Here is an 18,365-nt window from a genome sequence, read left to right as displayed (position 1 = left end):
TGCAGGACTGAGATCATTTCACGGAAGGCTCGATGAATGATAGACAGAAAAAGAATCGGTGAAGTTTAATATATAATATGAGATTGACGAGGCAACTATTTTTATTGATATTGTAACAAAAACTTCAAGTAATGAATAAACAAGTGAGCGAAAGGAAAAGATCCAATTAAAAATACCAATGTGTTCTAAAAAATGTTTTCTTGTTTTCCCAAAATATTGAAAAATAACTTTGGCACTTATGCTATGTAGCCGACGATATGTATTTTAATTTAGTATGAAATAAAATAATTATTAAATCCGCCTTTTTGTTTATTTACTTTTAAATTGGTTGTTTAACATACATCAGATGAACATTTTACAATCGCAAAACAAAGCAGTAATCATTGCAGATCAATGGGTGGCGGTAACGCACCATTACAGTTTGCAAACCGCCGTTAAATACAATGAAGAAGCGGAACCTGCGAAGAGTAGCTTAGAAGTGGTCATGACGGCTTCTCTTTAAATATGACAATTAGCCTATTCATCCATCCATTCATTCATTATCCGAAACGCTTTTATCAGTGGATAATATAGATGAGTTCGCGCACAAAGGTACATCCCATTGATGGTTGCCGTTAAACGTACAGTTTATGTTCTACAAACCAAAGGATTTCCCCATCGGACAGCACTGCGGATTAATTTAAAGCAGACAAGTCGCTGCTCGAGCCTTCTCATGTTGAACCAAAACAACCTGCCCAAAGATGTCATGGTTCAATTACGTCAGTCAAAATTCGGACCATCAGCAGCAATTTTCCACCGACAGCCGCAGAATGTCGGCCACAGACGGCTTGTGTGGTGCTTACCGCTCCAGGCTCAGAGGAGCCCCGACGACTGCGGCGTCACCGACCATGGCAACACAAGATCGTCCCGGCCTCTCCTCTGGCGGGACGGGGGGCTTTCCCTCGGCACCCGTGGGTGTCGCCGGACCTCCCACCCTGGAGAATCTGACATGCGGGTCTCCGAGCGGAGGCCAGGTCGGAGAGCCGGTGCCCATCTCTTACGTGAGCCTCCAAGAACAGAGGTGCGTTCTTAGCTGGTTCCAGGGCTGGACTTCCTCTCAGCGGGAGAGATTTCTGCAGGACTTGGTGGGCAAGGCCGTGCCTGGGAAGGTGTGCACACTTCTCGACTCACTCAGTACTCTTCAGGTAACTACATTGCCAGCCACACAATCGGGAAATGTCAATTTGGTTAAAGTACAAACAAATTGGGAAAGTTGTAAAAGGCCAGTGACCAAGGTAAACATCAATGCATTAAGATAGAAATCTTAAACCAATACGTCCTGTGACCGAAAGCAGTTGTGAAATTATATATCAATTAGTTGTCTGTTAATTGTTGCACCAATACATACCAACAAAATGCGACAAAAACATTTTAAAGGTAATTTTATCTGCTACATTTGATATTGCTGGCATCGGGCGGAACCCACGTAAGTTCAATATACTTACTTTTCAGGAGGGGAAAAAAATTGTTTGTTCAACTACATGTGAACTGACAAATAGTATAGATTTATGGGGAAAAATCATTTTTGCAATATTTTACATAGGATACACCGTTTTCCACTGTTCTTCTGGTATCTATCGTTTGTCTTTCAATTTGTGTGCTAACATTTAGAGAGTATATGTTACGGCTCCAGCTGTTGTGAAATGCTCTATATAAATAAATTTGTATATTATTGTATCGTATTGATACCAGCGGTAAGGAAAATGGTCATCTAGAGTGAGGAACAATAGGAAAAAAAAATATTCACGAATCACTTTTATTCCAGCTACAGTTACATTTTGTCTCAAGACAACTCCAATTTACACAATAAGTAAATGTTTTTGTATTTCTTATGTGGATTGTTTGAAATCTGGGATTGGCTGCTAACTAGTCTGGGCTGTACCCTGCCTACTCCCGGAGACAGCTGGGACAGGCTCCTGCCCGCTCTCAACCCTCGTGAGGAGAAGCAGCTTGGATAATGGATGAATGGATGGTTTGAAATTTAATGGGGGATACAGAAAATGTCTTCTGGTTGCAAAATAACCCACAACTATTCCTTAACATGTTCTCCCTTTTCACTTTGTCAAGGTTAAGGACAGACTACCAAACATATTTGAATGCCAGCTACGCCTGTGGACTCAATGGTTTGAGTCTTGGGGAGAAGAAGAGCGCAATCATTTCTTACACATTCTGGAAGAGAGGGATCCCACATTTGTTGCCCACTTCTACAACTGTGTAGCAGGTACAGCGGGCAGAGACTGAGACACCATTGCATCTTAAAACTCATGCAGGGACAATAAGCAAAAATGAATGTGCATTGCTGTAATAGTCACTTCTCCCAAAATGGAAATACATGTACGTGTGCGGCGTAACGTCTTTGTTGACTCCTGAGCATTGTGACCAACTTTTAAAAAGTCTGTTTCTTAAACAATTCTTCAGGGAAACTTCGCACAGACAAAAAATGTATTTATTATAACCACTGCCGCCCTTTTTTTCTTTGAAACAAATTAGCGTTGTGTTTAATACTGTGCTTCATGGACAAATCTGGATGATTGAAGCTGTAGCTCTAATAGCAGTGTGATAATGTTATTTTTTTCCCCACCCTGATTAATATATGGGTTATGTTGCGGTGTGGACATTTTTTGTAAACTTGCACAAATAAAAGTATACATTATTGTTCCTTGAGTTTTGCGTTATGTGTTTCAGCCTGCTTTCACTATGTATGATGTGTATCGTGGGTCGTGGAGCAATAAATGTGAACTTTGAGTGTTCCCAAAAGGGGAAGTTAACCCCCCAAAATTCTGAACAATAACCATGTAGCCACACTAGTTGAATCAGGGCATTCTGATTAATATTGTGTTTGTGGAATATGAGTTAAGCAGCAAAATCCACCCGTTTTTAGCCATCTCAGGGGGCGGCCATTTTGCCAAAAGAAAATGACATCACAGTTGCGCAAGGCTCAACTAATGACCAGTCATGGCTCAGCTTCAGAAAAAAAGGTGAGCGGTGATTGGTCTTTATCTGAGCCCTGAGCAACTGTGATGTCATTTTCAGTCGTCAGAAGTGACACAATGGTCGCCCCTTGAGATGGCTAAAAACGGGTGGATTTTGCTGCTTAACTCATATTCCACAAACACAATATGAATCAGAATGCCTTGTTTAGACTAGATAAGACACATTATTGTAAAATAAATTGGCATGGGGGGGGTTGACTACCCCCTTTAATGTGACTTTTTTAGAAAAAAGTGCAAGCCACATAAAAATGAAAAAATATGGCTACCTTTTCAAATGAACGCCAGATACGTATGTGGCTTTGTTTACAAACGGGCGGCACAGTGGACGACTGGTTAGCAAGATGGCCTCACAGTTTAGAGATGCAGGGTGTGGAGTTTGCCTGTTCTCCCCCTGCCTGTGTGGGTTTCCTCCCACATTCCAAAGACATGCATGGTAGGGTGAGTGAACAACAAATTGTCCCTATGTCTGGGTGTGAGCGCGGATGGTTGTTCCTCTACGTGTGTCCTGCGATTGGCTGGCAACCAGTTCAGGGTGTCCCTTACTGCCCGTAAACAGCTGGGATAGGCTCCAGCACCTCCGCGACCCTCGTGAGGATGAGCAGCTTAGATAATGGATGGATGTTTTCGAACTATGATGTAAGTTAGGACAAAAGTGCAATTTGGCAAGAGCGTTATTTTTTTTCAGGAAAACGTGATAGCAATGAACAACAACGAAAAATCAATATGGCAGCCATTTTTTAAGCAGGCCATGGAATGGGTCTCTGTTGTGGTTTTGCTCTAATATCATTGAACAAATTCAGTTTGATGAAATGTTTAATTGTCATTTTAATACTGAATTCAAGGCAAACCTGTTAAGTACTGTTACTTGCACTGTTAAGCGATTTGGCATGATAATGGTTGCCCGTAGTGGATAATATGTAAATAAATTTTTTTGTGCTGAACCCCCCCCAAGGAATATGCCACATAATGTGATATTTCGTTGAATTGACTGCTTTACACCAAGGACTGTCAATGTCAACTGTATTAGTATTTATGTTCCCACAATGGGGTTTGCCATCACATTTTAAAGTTGATTATAAGAAACACTTTGCAAAATTGAAAATATTCAGTCTAGCTCAGGGATGGGCAACTTGCGGATCGCATTCGTACATTCTGAGAGGTCCCTCAATTTATTTAGCAATTTTTAAAATACATTTTTGAGGGTCGAAATTATAAACATGTTTCCTCAACTGCAGCGCACACCCACATACTCGCCGTTCCATACCTGCCGATTCGCCTATTAGCGGATTTTTTTTTTCAATATTATGAATGTTTGTTTTATTAAATGGTTTTGATAGGATCTAACCCCTGTTTTTATGGCAAATGGATATTGGAGGAGTATCAGTGTTTTTTGAAACTATATTTGGGGGATTTACAAAAATAAAAAGGAAAAATCCCCGATGCATTTCAACGGGCAGCGGTGATTTTTGCTATTCGAGCGGCGGTCCCGATCTTTGTGAACAGCGGGGGTTCACCGTACACTTTTACAGTAACTTGTAATGTAAACATTCACCACCAGGTGGCAGACTCCGCTTAGTTGCGCACATCGGATCTCAGACATAGTACTTGAATAATACAACACATTATTACAATAATGCGTGAGTGGATTTTTTTCTGTGGAAAAAATACACGAAAGCAGTTCTTGCACTAAATGTTGGTTTTCTGTTTATCATTTTTTTGCCACCCTTGATTGTGAAATTTTATGCATATGATCCCTTTGCACCATAAAATTAAAAAAAAAAAATCATTGTATGAGGTTATTTTTGTATTGTTCAAACCCTTTGTTGTTGAATGCATTAAATACAGACATGCGCATGTTTTTGTCTAAAATGCCATATTTGTCATACATCTGCTTAGGAAGTGTGCGGTCCTATGTGGTCCCCAACCATTAGAGCAGATGATAAATTGTGGCCCCCTCCCTCATTTTAGTTGCCCATCCCGGGTCAAACCGCATAAAATTATATTTAAATTTAAAAAACAACAGGCTGTAGTCAGAGCAAAATATTCAGAACTTTGAAAAATACTTTTGTTTTGTGCTGGCAGCAAACTAAGTCTCATATATAGTGGGAAGAATAATTATTTCATACCCTTGAATAAAAAAAATCCAACAAACTGAAGCTTTCACCTCCCTCCATGGGTGTTCTATTGGGTTGAGGTCTGGAAACTGACGAGGTCACTTCTTTGTTCCCCTGGCAGAATGTTTTGGGTCATTTTCTTGCCGGAAGCCCATGCATGACCCATCTTCATTGTCTTTGCTGAGGAAAGGGGCTTTTTTTTTTTTTTTTTTTTTTTTTGCTACGTCTCCAAACACGGTGAGTCAAGTTGATTCCAATCACACAACTTTGATTTTTGTCTGACAGCTAAGTCATACAGCCAATCTTTATACTTTTAGAATTGTGTGCTTACTTGTCAAATTTGAAAAATACCACCCTATTATAAGAGTGCTGTATTATAAGAAGAAGTTTCACCAAAGGAGGGCAGTAAAGCAACATCATGTATAGCAGCTACGGTAAAACGTCACAAAAAGAAGAAGAAGGGAAGGTGGGAGGAAAGGAGGCGTTACATTGCATTCATATCAGAAGCAAACCCATTGCTGATTGTTAACCAGATAATTACGGAGACTTCGCTGGGGAAAATAAATATCCGACGCCGCTCCCTGTAAGTTGCTGTTTTCTCTTGCTGTCGTTATTCGCTTTCAACAGACATTGATTTTGTAGCACATTGTGTTAAATAACATTTTGGATAACTTTAATTGGCGACACAGTGTGTTTTTGTATTAATTATGCTACATTTGCATAACGTTTCAAATGCACGAATACGAATCTTTATTTAAACCATTAATGCAAGTCTTGGTTTTCTTTATTTGTTTTGTGGTGATTTGTCTTAACATTTTTACTTTAATAATAAAAAGGTCTTTATACTAAACTGCAACTACTACCTGCTGTAGACTCTTGCTACTCACCTTTGCCCTTCCTTTATATGCTGCAATCCTGAGTGCATCGTAAATGTTGAATAACGGTCAGTTAAACCCCAATAGAGTACACACCCCAAAACGACTTGTTCACTATGGCCTCAATAAGTGAGTAAGAAGTGACGGTGCACTTTGCTCCTATATCAAGTGTCGCTCCCTGTTGAATTAAATAACGATTCAACGCTAGTTTCTCAAGCACCTTCATTGGAAACCGATTGGACATTAATTTGACCCAATTTTCAACCTTCCAGCTCCCAATGGATTTTAAATGAAACAAACAAGGTGGGCTTTAACTGCAGACCCTGAGCTTCAATTTGAGGGCTTTTACATTCGAATCAGATGAGCGGTGTAGGAATTAGAATTTAATTTCAACACATTTTATATGTACCTCCACCCTTTTAAGGGATCAAAAGTAATTGGACAATTGGCCACTCAGCTGTTTTATGGCCCGGTGTATTTTACATGCAAGGAGCAGATAAAGGCAGAGACTTCATTTCAAGTGTGGTATATTCATTTGGTATCTGGTGAGGTTAATATGTAGTCCAAAGAGTTGTCACTACGAGTGAAGCAAGGCATCATTGGACTGAAAAATCTAAGCCAACCCATCAGAGAGATGGCAAAAGTTGTGACCAAATCAATTGTTTAGTACATTCTTAAAAAGAGAGAAGAACCTGGTGACCTTAGCAACACCGAAAGACCGGGAAGACCACGGACAGTAAGTGTGCTCGATGACAGGTGAATCCTTTCCCTTGTCAAGAAAACCTCTTTCACAAGAGTTGGCCAATCAAGAACAATCTCCAGGAGGTGGGTGTGTACATGTCCAAGTTAACAATTAAGACACAACTTCACCAGAGGTAAGCCCAGAGTTTTACCACAAGATGTAAACCATTGGTCAGCCTCAAAAACGGATTCCTTATTAGATTTTGCCTGTACAGTTCTGGAACATCTTATGGACACGAGACAAACATAAACTTGGACCCGAAGGATTGAAAAAGAAAAGTATGGAGAAGGGAAGGAACTGCTCAAGATCCAAAGCATACCACTTTATCAGTGAAGCATGGTGGTGGTCGTGTCTTGGCAAGGGCAGGTATGGCTGCCAGTGGAACATGATCTATTCTGATAATTGATCATGTGACTGCTGATAAACACAGCAAAATGAATTCGGAAGTGTTTCAGACAATATCATTCGTCATCGCTCATATTAAGCTGAATGCTTCAAAACCCATTGGGCGACGCTTCCCAATGCAGACGGACAATGACCCAGTCATTTAAAAGCAAAAGTAGAATGTTCTGCAATGGCCAAGTCAATCACCTGACTTGAATCCGATTTAACATGCATTTCACTTGCTGAAGATTAAACTGGAAGGAAAATGTCCAAAGAACAAGCAGGAACTGAAGACAGCTGCAGCAGAGGCCTGTCGGAGCATCGCCAGAGACAAATCACAGCGTCGAATGATGTCCATGGGTTGAAGACATCGGGTTGTCCTTGATTGCAAATGATTTGCAACAAAGTTTTTTAAAAAAATGACTGATTTATGATTCTGTTAGTTTGTCCAATTACTTTTTGTCCCTTCAAAAGGTGGAGGAACAAAAATAAAACGCATACCTGATTTGAATGCCCTCACTACAATTTTTCATTAGCGCTACTGCCATTATAAATAAGGACAAAATATGTGGGTTTCTCTTTATACCGATCATTATCTTAACAAGCATGTTTAATGCTCACATACATATATAAAAGAACCACTCCTAAACTACGAAGGATTTGAAGCAAACGAAAAAAATAGCGACTCATGCACATCAGACGAATAATTCTTTTTGGGGGAAAAAAATGTTTACTTTCAAAATCGGTCTATACTGCATCTTTATAGCTTAGCGGCCGGCGGCAGTCTCTCACTCGCTTCAAACCTGGAAATTGATTAGATTTGCCCGCATGAAAGCTTCTGTGCATTTTGACTGGCTAGAATTTGTGACGTCTTTTACGTTGTGTAATTGTGATTAAAATTCTGAATAGCGTCAAAACCAGTGGTCGAGACTTGGCTTCTTGAGAAATCTTGTGAGAGAACCCTGCACACTAGTGTTCCTTGGAGTTCCATCATATCACTGTGTGCAAGCGACTCTTAAGTTGAAATCTTTCATGGCTTTACAGCGTTTATGTAAACCATGCCGATACAGTAGGTTTAACTTTGGTGAATATAATCTGCTTCCTTTTTTACATGAAAGACACAATTTTCTCCTGCTCTCTTCTTCTGATGCCAAAGTACCGTCTTGGAGGCACTAGTAAGCAATGTCTGTCATCTAGTGGTTAACACTGTCATTACAACTTGAAACTGTTCAGCTACTGTTAACATTTTTATTCTCAAATGATTCAAATGCCTCTCAGAGGGATGCATGCTGACCGTGCGTTGCCAGTTGACCATCGCTGCACTAGATGTTAACTAGTACATTTGTCACTAGTAGCATGCTGTTGTCCGTTAGTGCACAGTTTTACCTCACCAGTGACATTTTGTCATCATACTAGTATGCCAAAGCTATCGTACTATTGAGAACATGGAAAGACGTTTGAGAATTCAGTTTGGTGTCATGTTCTCCTTTGGCTTGAGTCCACATTCCAAAAACCTGCATGTTGGGTTGATTGAACGCCAAGTGTGAATTTGTTTGTCTACGCAGCTTACTGGTGATCGGTCCAAGGTGTATAGATTTTCCATAGAGCTCGTCTTGATCGGGTCACTTTTACAGGAGAGCTACAGCCTATCACCAGCTGATGTTCAGCGTGTGGCGGGCATTAACTCGCACGAGTTGCCAGCCAATTCCAGATCATTTATAGACAAACAAAACACTCAAACACATCCATAACCTACCTAGCCTAACGTATGTTTATGAATGTTAAGGATGCCAGAACACCGAGTGAAAATGTAAACCAGCACGGGGTGAACATGCAAAGCCTGAATTTTGAAGCCTGAACTACAAAGTAGATATGCTAACAGCTACTGCCCTGTTATCCGCTGTAAACTAGAGCTACACAATATTGGAAAAACATGAGATATTATTATGACATTTGACATGTAGCTAAAGAAGTTTAAAAGTTTTTGTGAGTTTTGATATCTCTTTAATAAATTAATATCTGACACAAACGGTGCAGCAAAACATGTACACCCACAGTCGTGATAACCTCTGAAGAACGCCTAGCATTACTGCTGAGAAGTTGTGAGTTATCATGTACTGTGTATTCATGTCTGTCATTTACTTAGCTGACCAAGGTGTACACACGAGAGAATGAGCAACACAATATACTCTTTGTGAAAGTGCACTTTTTCAATCAGCTTCATTTATGCTAATTATTGATTGTAATCCATCTCTTCTTTTGTCCTCCTCCCCTCCACAGAAAACATGTCCCTGTCTGACTGGATATGTGTGGTCACAGGTGCCTCCAGAGGCATTGGTAAAGGAATAGCGCTGCAGCTTTCTGAGGCAGGCGCCACCGTCTACATCACCGGACGTCAGGAAATGTCTCTTAAAGAAACAGCCACACAGGTGAAATGACAAGCTGGGCACTTAGGCAGGCGACTTGTCATGAAGACTTTGTAGCAGTCTTTGTGGTAGCATGAGGAGAGACTGCAGCATACACGTACACAGTATTAGACTCCACAGTGTTTCCTGACATTTATTTGCACCCGGTCGTGACTCTCCCCTCCCCAACCACCGCTCGTAGTGTGTCCGTTGTGCTGTATGGTGGGCCTCACCTCAGACAGATGGCAGATATTGGTCTATTTCAATGACACAACTTTTAAAGTCATGGCAAAGCCCCCTTCGAACAGGCTTGTCGATAGGCGTCTATTGCGCAACAAAATGAAGCAAACTTATCAATCAGGGTTCACACGAAGAAAAAAAAAAAAGAACAGTTGGTGGTAAGTGTATCTGTTACATAAGAAAAGTAGTGTTGCCAATTTGTCGGTCTTGCCAAGTCACAAAGTCGACTGCACATTTCATTAAACATTAAACAGTAGACAAGATGAGACAATAGTACAATATTTGTACAATATTTTTTTACAGTACAGTTTCCTTCAGAGGTATTTGAATGGCAAGGTCAATTAATTTTTTGTTTTTTCTCTAAAAATATTTGGGTTTTAATCAAAGATGAATATGAAACAAAAGTGCACCTTTTTGTTTGAATATGCTCATTTTTCAAGGGAGGAAATGTTCTGGAAACGACATTATTAAATTAACTTAAAGTGACTCACATCTAATATTGCTTTTCCGGGCATTTACTGTAGCCTCTTTCAGTTTTTGTTTGTTTTTGGGGGTTTCTCTCCTCAGGCTTTAATACTGTTGAGTTCACCATTGCACCATCTGCTGGCTCTTTCCCATACTCACCACCACTGATAGTCTCATAAGATGTACCCATCTCATTATATGCCTGCTTTTTATTTGTATTTATTTATTTATTTATTATGAATGGTAAAGGTAAAAAAAAATATCGTATCACATAATAATTTACCTAATTATAATTGATTGACTTGGATAGATAGATGATGCAATTTAAAAAAAAATAGTGATTTATTTTTTTGGGCTAAAAATCGCAACTATATTTATAAAACCTCAAATGTTATAGCCAATCCGTTCATTTTAAAACTCAAATGCTTTTCCATAGTCTTTGTACATATGCTGGCTTTGCTCTCTACTCAGGTCAGCGAGAGGGGTGGAAAGTGTGTGCCAGTCATCTGTGATTCAACCAATGATGACGACATTGAGAAACTATTTGAGCGCATAAAACTGGAACAGAGCGGCAGACTGGACCTCCTGGTAAACAATGCATACGCTGGAGTACAGGTTAGTAGCATTAAAGTACTGTTTGACATTTTGAAGAATCTCCAATGTAGAACAAAGCGTTCTGTTTCGTAATGCTGATTGGCTTCCAAGCTTTTTCAACTCTTCAAAACAATGGATCATTTCTCATAACAATGTCAAGTGAGGTAATCTGTCCGAGCCTCCAACTGGCCATTGTAATTTTAATGAACTCTACAAATGTTTGAATGTTTGTTTTTATTAGCACTTTTCCTCTTTGGTATCGACGTTACACTCGTGCAGTTGCATCACAAAAAAGCAAAAGACACCAGCTTTAAAACTTGAGATGCTTACGTAACTAAATTGTCATGGGATTTGCTAATGTCCCTCGTAATGTCACACATGATGATGGATTGAACTGTTTTTTTTTTTTGTTTTATTTGTTTTTTTTTTAGACCAACTAGTCGGCCCAGAGGGTTCACATTCTAATCTTTTTTTTTTTTAAATAAACCTTTAACATACAAAACTGAATATTTGTAAAACAATAGCTCTTATGTATCTGAGTGATTATAAATATGTTATGTCATTACAGGCTATCTTTGAGAACCACGGGAAAAAGTTCTGGGAGATAGATCCGTCTTTTTGGGACACCATCAACAACACTGGTCTGAGGTATTAAGACTGTGTGCTCTGTCATGGTGACAAACTGCATTGTCATAACTTTCCAGAAATATTTTGCCACCATTTGTTTAGGTTGTGTTTTTTTTTTTTAATTCTGAAATGACCAAATAGAAAACTAAAATCCAGTCAAAGTAATTTGTTACAAAAAGAGTGCTGCATTTGTTTTGGTTTAACTGTTTATTTGTTAATTAGCAGGCTGCTTCCTGGATCGTGGAGCATGATCAACAGCTATAAATCGTAATAATGTGTTCCCGGGCATTGTAAATAATTGGTAAATTCATTAGAATTATGTTAATTTTAATTAATCAGATGTTTAAAAGCCAGCATTAGTTAATGAATATTTTATATATTTGTCTTAAAAACTATTAAAAAGGAAGTCAAGTAAAAAAAAAAAATCTTTACAGCTGGTCTTAACACGGCATTGTGAATAATGTTGTTGTTAAAATCCACCTGTTTTCATCCATCTCAGTTGGGTGGCCCTTTTGTCACTTGCTGCCAACTAAAAATGACATCACAGTGGCTAAGGCTGCAATCCAGGAAAGTGGAGAGTTGGTGTTTTCCAACTTCAGATATGGAAAGGTTTATGGCACCCCAATCAAACTGGGAGGTCTAAGTGACAAAGTCTGAGAAATCTACATTGACTTTAAAGAGTTGATTCAATTTGGCATCACCCATTAATGGAGAGACAGATGTAGCATAATTTGCAAGGTTCTAAAATATATTTTGCTATCTTCATTTATTTTTACACAAATTTTGTGGTTTTACATTTGTACTGATCACATCCAGATATGCCGCCATTATCTTCCTGCATTATTTGATGAATTGTACTGAAATAATTCGAAGATATTCCTTTATTTATGTAAATAAAGCGAATTAATAAGGCAGGTCAAAATGCAAAACAAAATCAATTTATTACGATTCGGCATCTTTTGTTGTTTACTTTGGCCTGGAAAGATTTGAGATCCCAACTGGTACAATTGGAGTGGGAGAAATCAGACTTCCAACTTTCCAGGAATGCAGTTTTATCCTGCAAAGATTGCAACCAAATCCGGATAACAGTTGAGCCCGGATTGGTCGTTATCTGAGTCTGAAGGCACTGCAATGTCATTTCAGTACAGCAAAGGGAACAATGACCGCGCCCTGAAATTAATTAAAAAAAAAAAAAAAAAAAAAAGGTTGGATCCACAAAAATGAACCGGATTGACTAGTTGGGGCACGTGGAACACATTATTGTTAAAAAAAAATTGACTTGACTTCCTTTAAGCATATTTTATGTACACATTTCAGCTTTATTCAAATTTTTTTTTTTAAAGCGTCATTGACAAATAACCTGGCCCACTATCAAAAGTGGCCCGTGATCAAACACTCGCTTAAGCCTGCTGTTCTCTTTATAGTAAAATACGTACAAAACAAAATCAACATGTAGGCAGGACAGGTCCTAGGTGAGGAACTTGTGAAAGCATGGCTCAAAAGACTCCATATGACAATTATGATCAATGGACTTAATTTTCCCTCATCCAGACGCCGTTCACTGGGGCACCCCTCTGAAGGTAGGGGGCGATAGTGAGCACCTTGTGGCCTTGCCTCCATGGGGTCCGGCCAGGCATAGCTCAAAAAGGCAATGTGGGTCCCCGTCCTATGGGCTCAGCCACTGCTGGAGAGGCCAATGGGGTCTGGTGCAGTGCGAGCTGGGCAGTGGCTGAAGGCAGGAACCTTGGCCGTCCAATCCAGACTATAGGAATTGGCTCTAGGGACATGGAATGTCACTTCGTTGGCAGGGAAGGAACTAGATGTCTAGATATAATCGGCATTGCCTCCACACCCAGATTGGGTTCTGGTACCGGTCCTTTTTGAGAGGAGACTCTCTTCCACTCTACGAGTTGTCCATTGTAAGAAGGGCTGAGCAGGTGTGGCTATACTTATTGGGTGTATACGTGGGTGTATAAGAAGGGTGTCCATATGTGCAATTGACACCAGAACACCCTTAGCCGCAGTTTAATGATCGACTTTTGTGGTTGTGTCATCGGATTTGTGGCTGCATGTCTTGGATGCTAGGGTTGAGTAGGGTGGAGCTATCTACCGATCGCTATCCGGTGTTGGTTCCTATGGTGGGGGAAGATGACGGTCTGATCTTGCAGGCCCAAATGTAGTATGAGAGTCTGCTGGGAACATCTGGAAGAAACCCCCTGTCAGGATTCAGGTGGAGCTTCACCGGTGGCAGAACATCTCGGTTTAGTGTTCAATTAACCTCACACGCATGTTTTGGGATTGTGGGAGGAAACCGGAGTACTTGGAGAAAATGTGTATACAATATACATGCTGTAAAAAAATAAATAACAGGGAAAATACAAAGACAGCGATGAGGGTCTGTTGGGAAGTTGAATCTTGTATTCAGCAGGAGCAATGTGGTTTTCATCCAGGCAGTGGACCATCTCTACACCCTCAGCAGGTTTCTTGTGGGTGCATTGGAGTTCACGTAACCAATGGTCATGTGTTTTGTAGACTTGAAGAAGGAGTTGGACCATGTTCCTTGAGAAGTTCTTTGAGGAAGACTTCAGGAGTATTGAGTATGACCCGTGTCAGAGTTTGGTCCCCAGTTCCGGCATTAAGTCTAATTCATTTTCCAGTGAGGGTTGGACTCTGCCAAGACTGCCCTTTGCCACTGATTGTATTCATCATATTTATGGACAGAAATTCAAAGCACAGGCTAGTTGTTGCGCAGTGTTTGGTAGCCTCAGTATTGCATCTCTACTTTTTACACATGTGGTACTGTTGGCTTCATCACGCCGCGATCTTCGACTCCCACTAGAGCAGTTTGCAGCCAAGGGTGAAGTGGTTGGGATGAAAATGTGCACTTCCAAATCTCGGACTTTGGTCTTTTGTCAGAAGAGGGTTGATTGCTCTTTATCTTGGAGTCTGGTTCAGTGTGTGAGTAAGGAAAGAATGGAGCGAGCGATCCATTAGTGCAGTGATGCAGACACTTCATCGGTCTGCTTTGGTGAAGGAGCTGAGCCTCTCGATTTATCGGGATAGTGCAGTAATACAGATCAATAGAAGTATGTAAAATTTTGGAAAAGTGTCAACGCCACCGGGACACATGCCGTAATCATGATGGAGCGGAATTGTACAAAATGTGTCACTATGCATGTACATGTCACTACCACAGCAGTGGAGGAAAGCACTTTATAATATTAATATTAGATGATATTAGACACTCTTTTCACAGCGTTAGTGGTGGCACAAGAACTTTTGCTCCCGTGTATACCTGTAAAATGACACATCTCTGTAATGATGGCTCTTTTGGACAAACCTAATTCATTTAATGTTATTTGCTCAATTTGGTAGAAGCCACTATATCTCTTCAGTGTATGCATCCCGTATGATGGTGGCTCGAGGTCAGGGTTTGATCGTCACCGTTTCATCCATGGGAGGGCTGCGATATCTCTTCAATGTGCCATACGGTGTTGGGAAAGCAGCAGTAAGTTGGCGTTTCATAAGGTCTCAGATCTATGCATCGAGTCATTAAAGAATTTCTTTACAGTGTGACCGCATGGCAGTAGACATGGCTGTGGAGCTTCGGAGCAGGGGAGTGGCATCTGTCAGCCTGTGGCCCGGACCAGTGAAGACGGAGCTAATAAATAAGTTTGTACTTTCAGATGATGCATCACAGGAAGTGGATTCCAAGGTAGGCTCCTCCCAAGCAGATCAATGTGTAGAGTATTGTCTTTTTTGATAAATATCTGAATTGTTTCACCCTCAGTCTAAGGATATGTTTGCCAATGGAGAATCCACTGAATTTAGTGGCTTATGCATTGTCAACCTTGCTCAAGGTAGGCCTGTTTTAGAGTGACTGACATGTTTTGCTTACTTTAAAACAGAAGTGAGAAAACAATGTTCATTGCAATAATGTTCTTTTTGCCCCACTATTCTAAACAGTATTCTGATTACTATTGTTTGAGGTATAAGAATTGATAATCCATCCATATTTAGCCAGCCAATGGGCCTGATGGGTTAAGTGGCACCGCCCCCTGCTGTCAACTAAAATTGTTGTCCAAGTACCCACAGGCTTGCCTAACCCAGGAAACGGGTTGAACCGTGATGTTCGTAAATGAAACCTGTGGGCAATCTGGTGTCAATTTCAGTCACCAGCAAGGTGTGGTAACACCTTGGATTATTGGATTATTCTCCTTAATGCAATATCAGAATATTGTGGTCACGGTAGTGGGAGCACATAGGTGATATTATTGCAAAGATGTTTGACTTGACTTCAGCTTTAATTAGATATGCCTCTTCAGCTTCAACTAATGAATCATTTCACTGCTCTGCTTTAAAGATAAAAACCTGATGTCACTGAGTGGGAAAATTCTCATGACCTCTGACCTGGCAAGGCGTTATGGGATCCAAGATTTGGATGGTGAATCATTTCTGGAAAATAATTAAACTGACAGTGAGTTGACGGTGTTTGTTTATTTATGTTTGTTTGCTTTTCCAGGAAAGTGTGTGAAAGACGTTACCTCCTTTAAGTTCCTGCTGACCCAAGTTCCGTATCTCTCCTGGCTATCATCTTTTGTCCCTTCTTTTATAAGAATGCCACGCTTTCTGCTTCACTTGACAAGCAACCATTTCTAACCACAAGATGATGTGTTGAAAACCTCTTTGTGGCTACTTTTTAATCCAATCACCACAAGTGTCTATTTCAATGAAAGACTCCGAGAAGTTTGAATGGCTACTATAGTGAAACCTCTAAATTTGAATTCAATCTGTGTCGGTAACGCTGGTCAAACCTCCAATTTTTTTTTCACATGTTGAAACAACTCTTCCCAGAAGAAACTATGAGAATGGATTCTATCCGTTCTAGGGTCAAATAGTTGTTAAAGACAATTCTGCGCTGTGCATTTGGTACCTGGGCCTTTAGTAGGTGGGGACTTAACCGATTGAATCCACTTCTTAAAACCACCACTACTGCATCACAATTCTAAAGTACAATTTATCAATACTATACAAAAACGGAATATAACAGTATGCGACTGCACCACTTGCATCCTCTGTCACAATTAAGAATCAATATTAATCTAATAAAACCAAAAAAATGCATTTAGGGGAAACAAATCATATTCAGCAGAGATGCGTGCAGATTGGTACAAATATTTTGATAGTTGTAGTGGGCTGTTACAAGTTTTGCGCTGACCAACCCATCAAAGGATGGAAAAATGCAGATGTTGTGAGCCAGCTAATAGACGAATTTTAAATTTGACTCGTTAAAAAACAGCCCCATTGCTAATATTGTGTAAATTAAATTGGTCAGCGCTTGTGATTCTTAAATTCATGGGCAGATTAGATTAACGTTGTAGTACAAAGAGGCTTAAATCTGATTGAAGCGCAAACACCTAACCTCGACATACTGCAGCCAAGATAATCACAACAAAATATGATGGGAATCAACAAATAATACATCAAGTGTAATAACAAATCTTAATGTTATACGTGAATACAATAAGATGTATGAAATCAACACTTGGAACATGAAAAAAATTGCAAATGAGGATAAAAGTTTAGTGACTGCAGGGAAACTAAATGCTCACTTTGCAATCACAATATTGAGTTGAGGCATTGTACTGGACAGAGAAAACACCCCCCTTGGGAGAATGCTAATCTTGTACTTCTCTTTGACATCAGTGGTAACCTTCTGTGATAGCAGAACAATAACAAAAAAAAAAAAAAAATGAACAAAAATTGATTGTGTGTTTTTGTCACCTCTTAGAAGCATATTTTTCCTTGGGCAGTCAAATTTAGGGATTCCACTCTTGCTTATTTGTACAACTATTAATGTTTTGTTTGAGAATATAAAATTGTATTTGAGATAAGTATGAAGCTGGTTTGTCTGTATTTGACGTGGATGCAGCTATAATGTATGAAGTATTTTTGATAAAATGTAAAAGCATGACAATATATTTGCATCAATATTTGTATTCTATACAGTGCAGTATGCTACCAGTCTATTTAGATGAATAAAGAAATGAGGTGAAACATTGCTGTTTGTCTTATTCAAAATAAGGAAAGTTATATTGAATCCACATCTCTGAAACATTTTAGGTCAATTGAAGACTGAAATTGTAGTTTATGTTCTCAATGTGCTTGCATAGGTTTTCCTCGGGTCCTGCAGCTTCCCTCCACATTTTGAACAAATGCACGTTCGGGGAATTTTTTTCAAGTTGTCCGAGGGTGTGAATGCGAGTATGAATGGTTGTTTGCCCATTTATTGACTGGCGACCAGTCCACGGTTTATCCTGCCCCATATTGCTCAGGTTTAGCTGGAATAAACCCAGCTCATGCGCAATCCTAATGTGGACAAGTGGTATAGATTACCAAACAGATGGATGGATGAATGGATCATGTGGAAAAGGAAGGAAGGTGATGTCACCACTGTGTGACAGAATACATCGTTATGGTGAACTAAAAGGTTACATTTGTTATGAGATAACGAGACACATCTGATGCAAGGTCTTAACTGAAATAATGGTCTCCACCAATTTATTTGATCTCAGGACAAGAAAAGGTTGTGAACGCCGATCAGAGAAGCAGTCAATGACTACTATTGCTAACCAAACCAGCAGCCCCAATCAAGTGTGTAATATTTACTCAGAGGTTGTTAGTGTGGACGTTAGAATTAAAGCTTTTCTTGCGCTACTTGAAAAGAGTTTGTCATCAACGAGAGATCTGAAGGCCTCTGTGTGCATCCATTTTTGCTTCTGGGAGCTATTTGCCTTATTTTTTTTTACAAGTATCATTACTAAGTGCTCTATTTTTTAGCACAAAAGTTAGGTAAAAAGCTATCCCTAAATTTTTGAAAAGGAACA

The 18,365-nt window shown here is 39.8% G+C and overlaps 2 protein-coding genes across 2 annotated transcripts; both read left to right on the top strand.

The window, feature by feature from the left end:
• Positions 1 to 397: 397 nt before the first annotated feature.
• On the top strand, positions 398 to 2,703 carry c12h14orf119 (chromosome 12 C14orf119 homolog). The gene is made up of 2 exons (XM_088311356.1): positions 398 to 1,184; positions 2,107 to 2,703. The coding sequence occupies exons 1-2, from the start codon at positions 741 to 743 to the stop codon at positions 2,278 to 2,280; spliced, it is 618 nt and encodes a 205-aa protein (XP_088167482.1). The 5' UTR covers positions 398 to 740; the 3' UTR covers positions 2,281 to 2,703.
• Positions 2,704 to 5,602: 2,899 nt separating this feature from the next.
• Positions 5,603 to 17,539, top strand: dhrs1 (dehydrogenase/reductase (SDR family) member 1). Its single transcript, XM_088311590.1, has 9 exons — positions 5,603 to 5,729; positions 9,428 to 9,576; positions 10,729 to 10,872; positions 11,420 to 11,499; positions 14,854 to 14,986; positions 15,050 to 15,193; positions 15,269 to 15,338; positions 15,842 to 15,922; positions 16,001 to 17,539. Exons 2-9 carry the CDS (start codon positions 9,433 to 9,435, stop codon positions 16,135 to 16,137), a joined length of 933 nt encoding a protein of 310 aa, XP_088167716.1. The 5' UTR covers positions 5,603 to 5,729; positions 9,428 to 9,432; the 3' UTR covers positions 16,138 to 17,539.
• Positions 17,540 to 18,365: the final 826 nt, after the last annotated feature.

Source organism: Idiotropiscis lumnitzeri, chromosome 12 (genome assembly GCF_059441095.1).
Source record: "Idiotropiscis lumnitzeri isolate Australia: NSW breed Sydney's pygmy pipehorse chromosome 12, RoL_Ilum_1.0, whole genome shotgun sequence".
Taxonomy (NCBI): domain Eukaryota; kingdom Metazoa; phylum Chordata; class Actinopteri; order Syngnathiformes; family Syngnathidae; genus Idiotropiscis; species Idiotropiscis lumnitzeri.
Note: the sequence above shows the minus strand (reverse complement) of the source record. Positions and strands in the feature narration are given on the sequence as shown.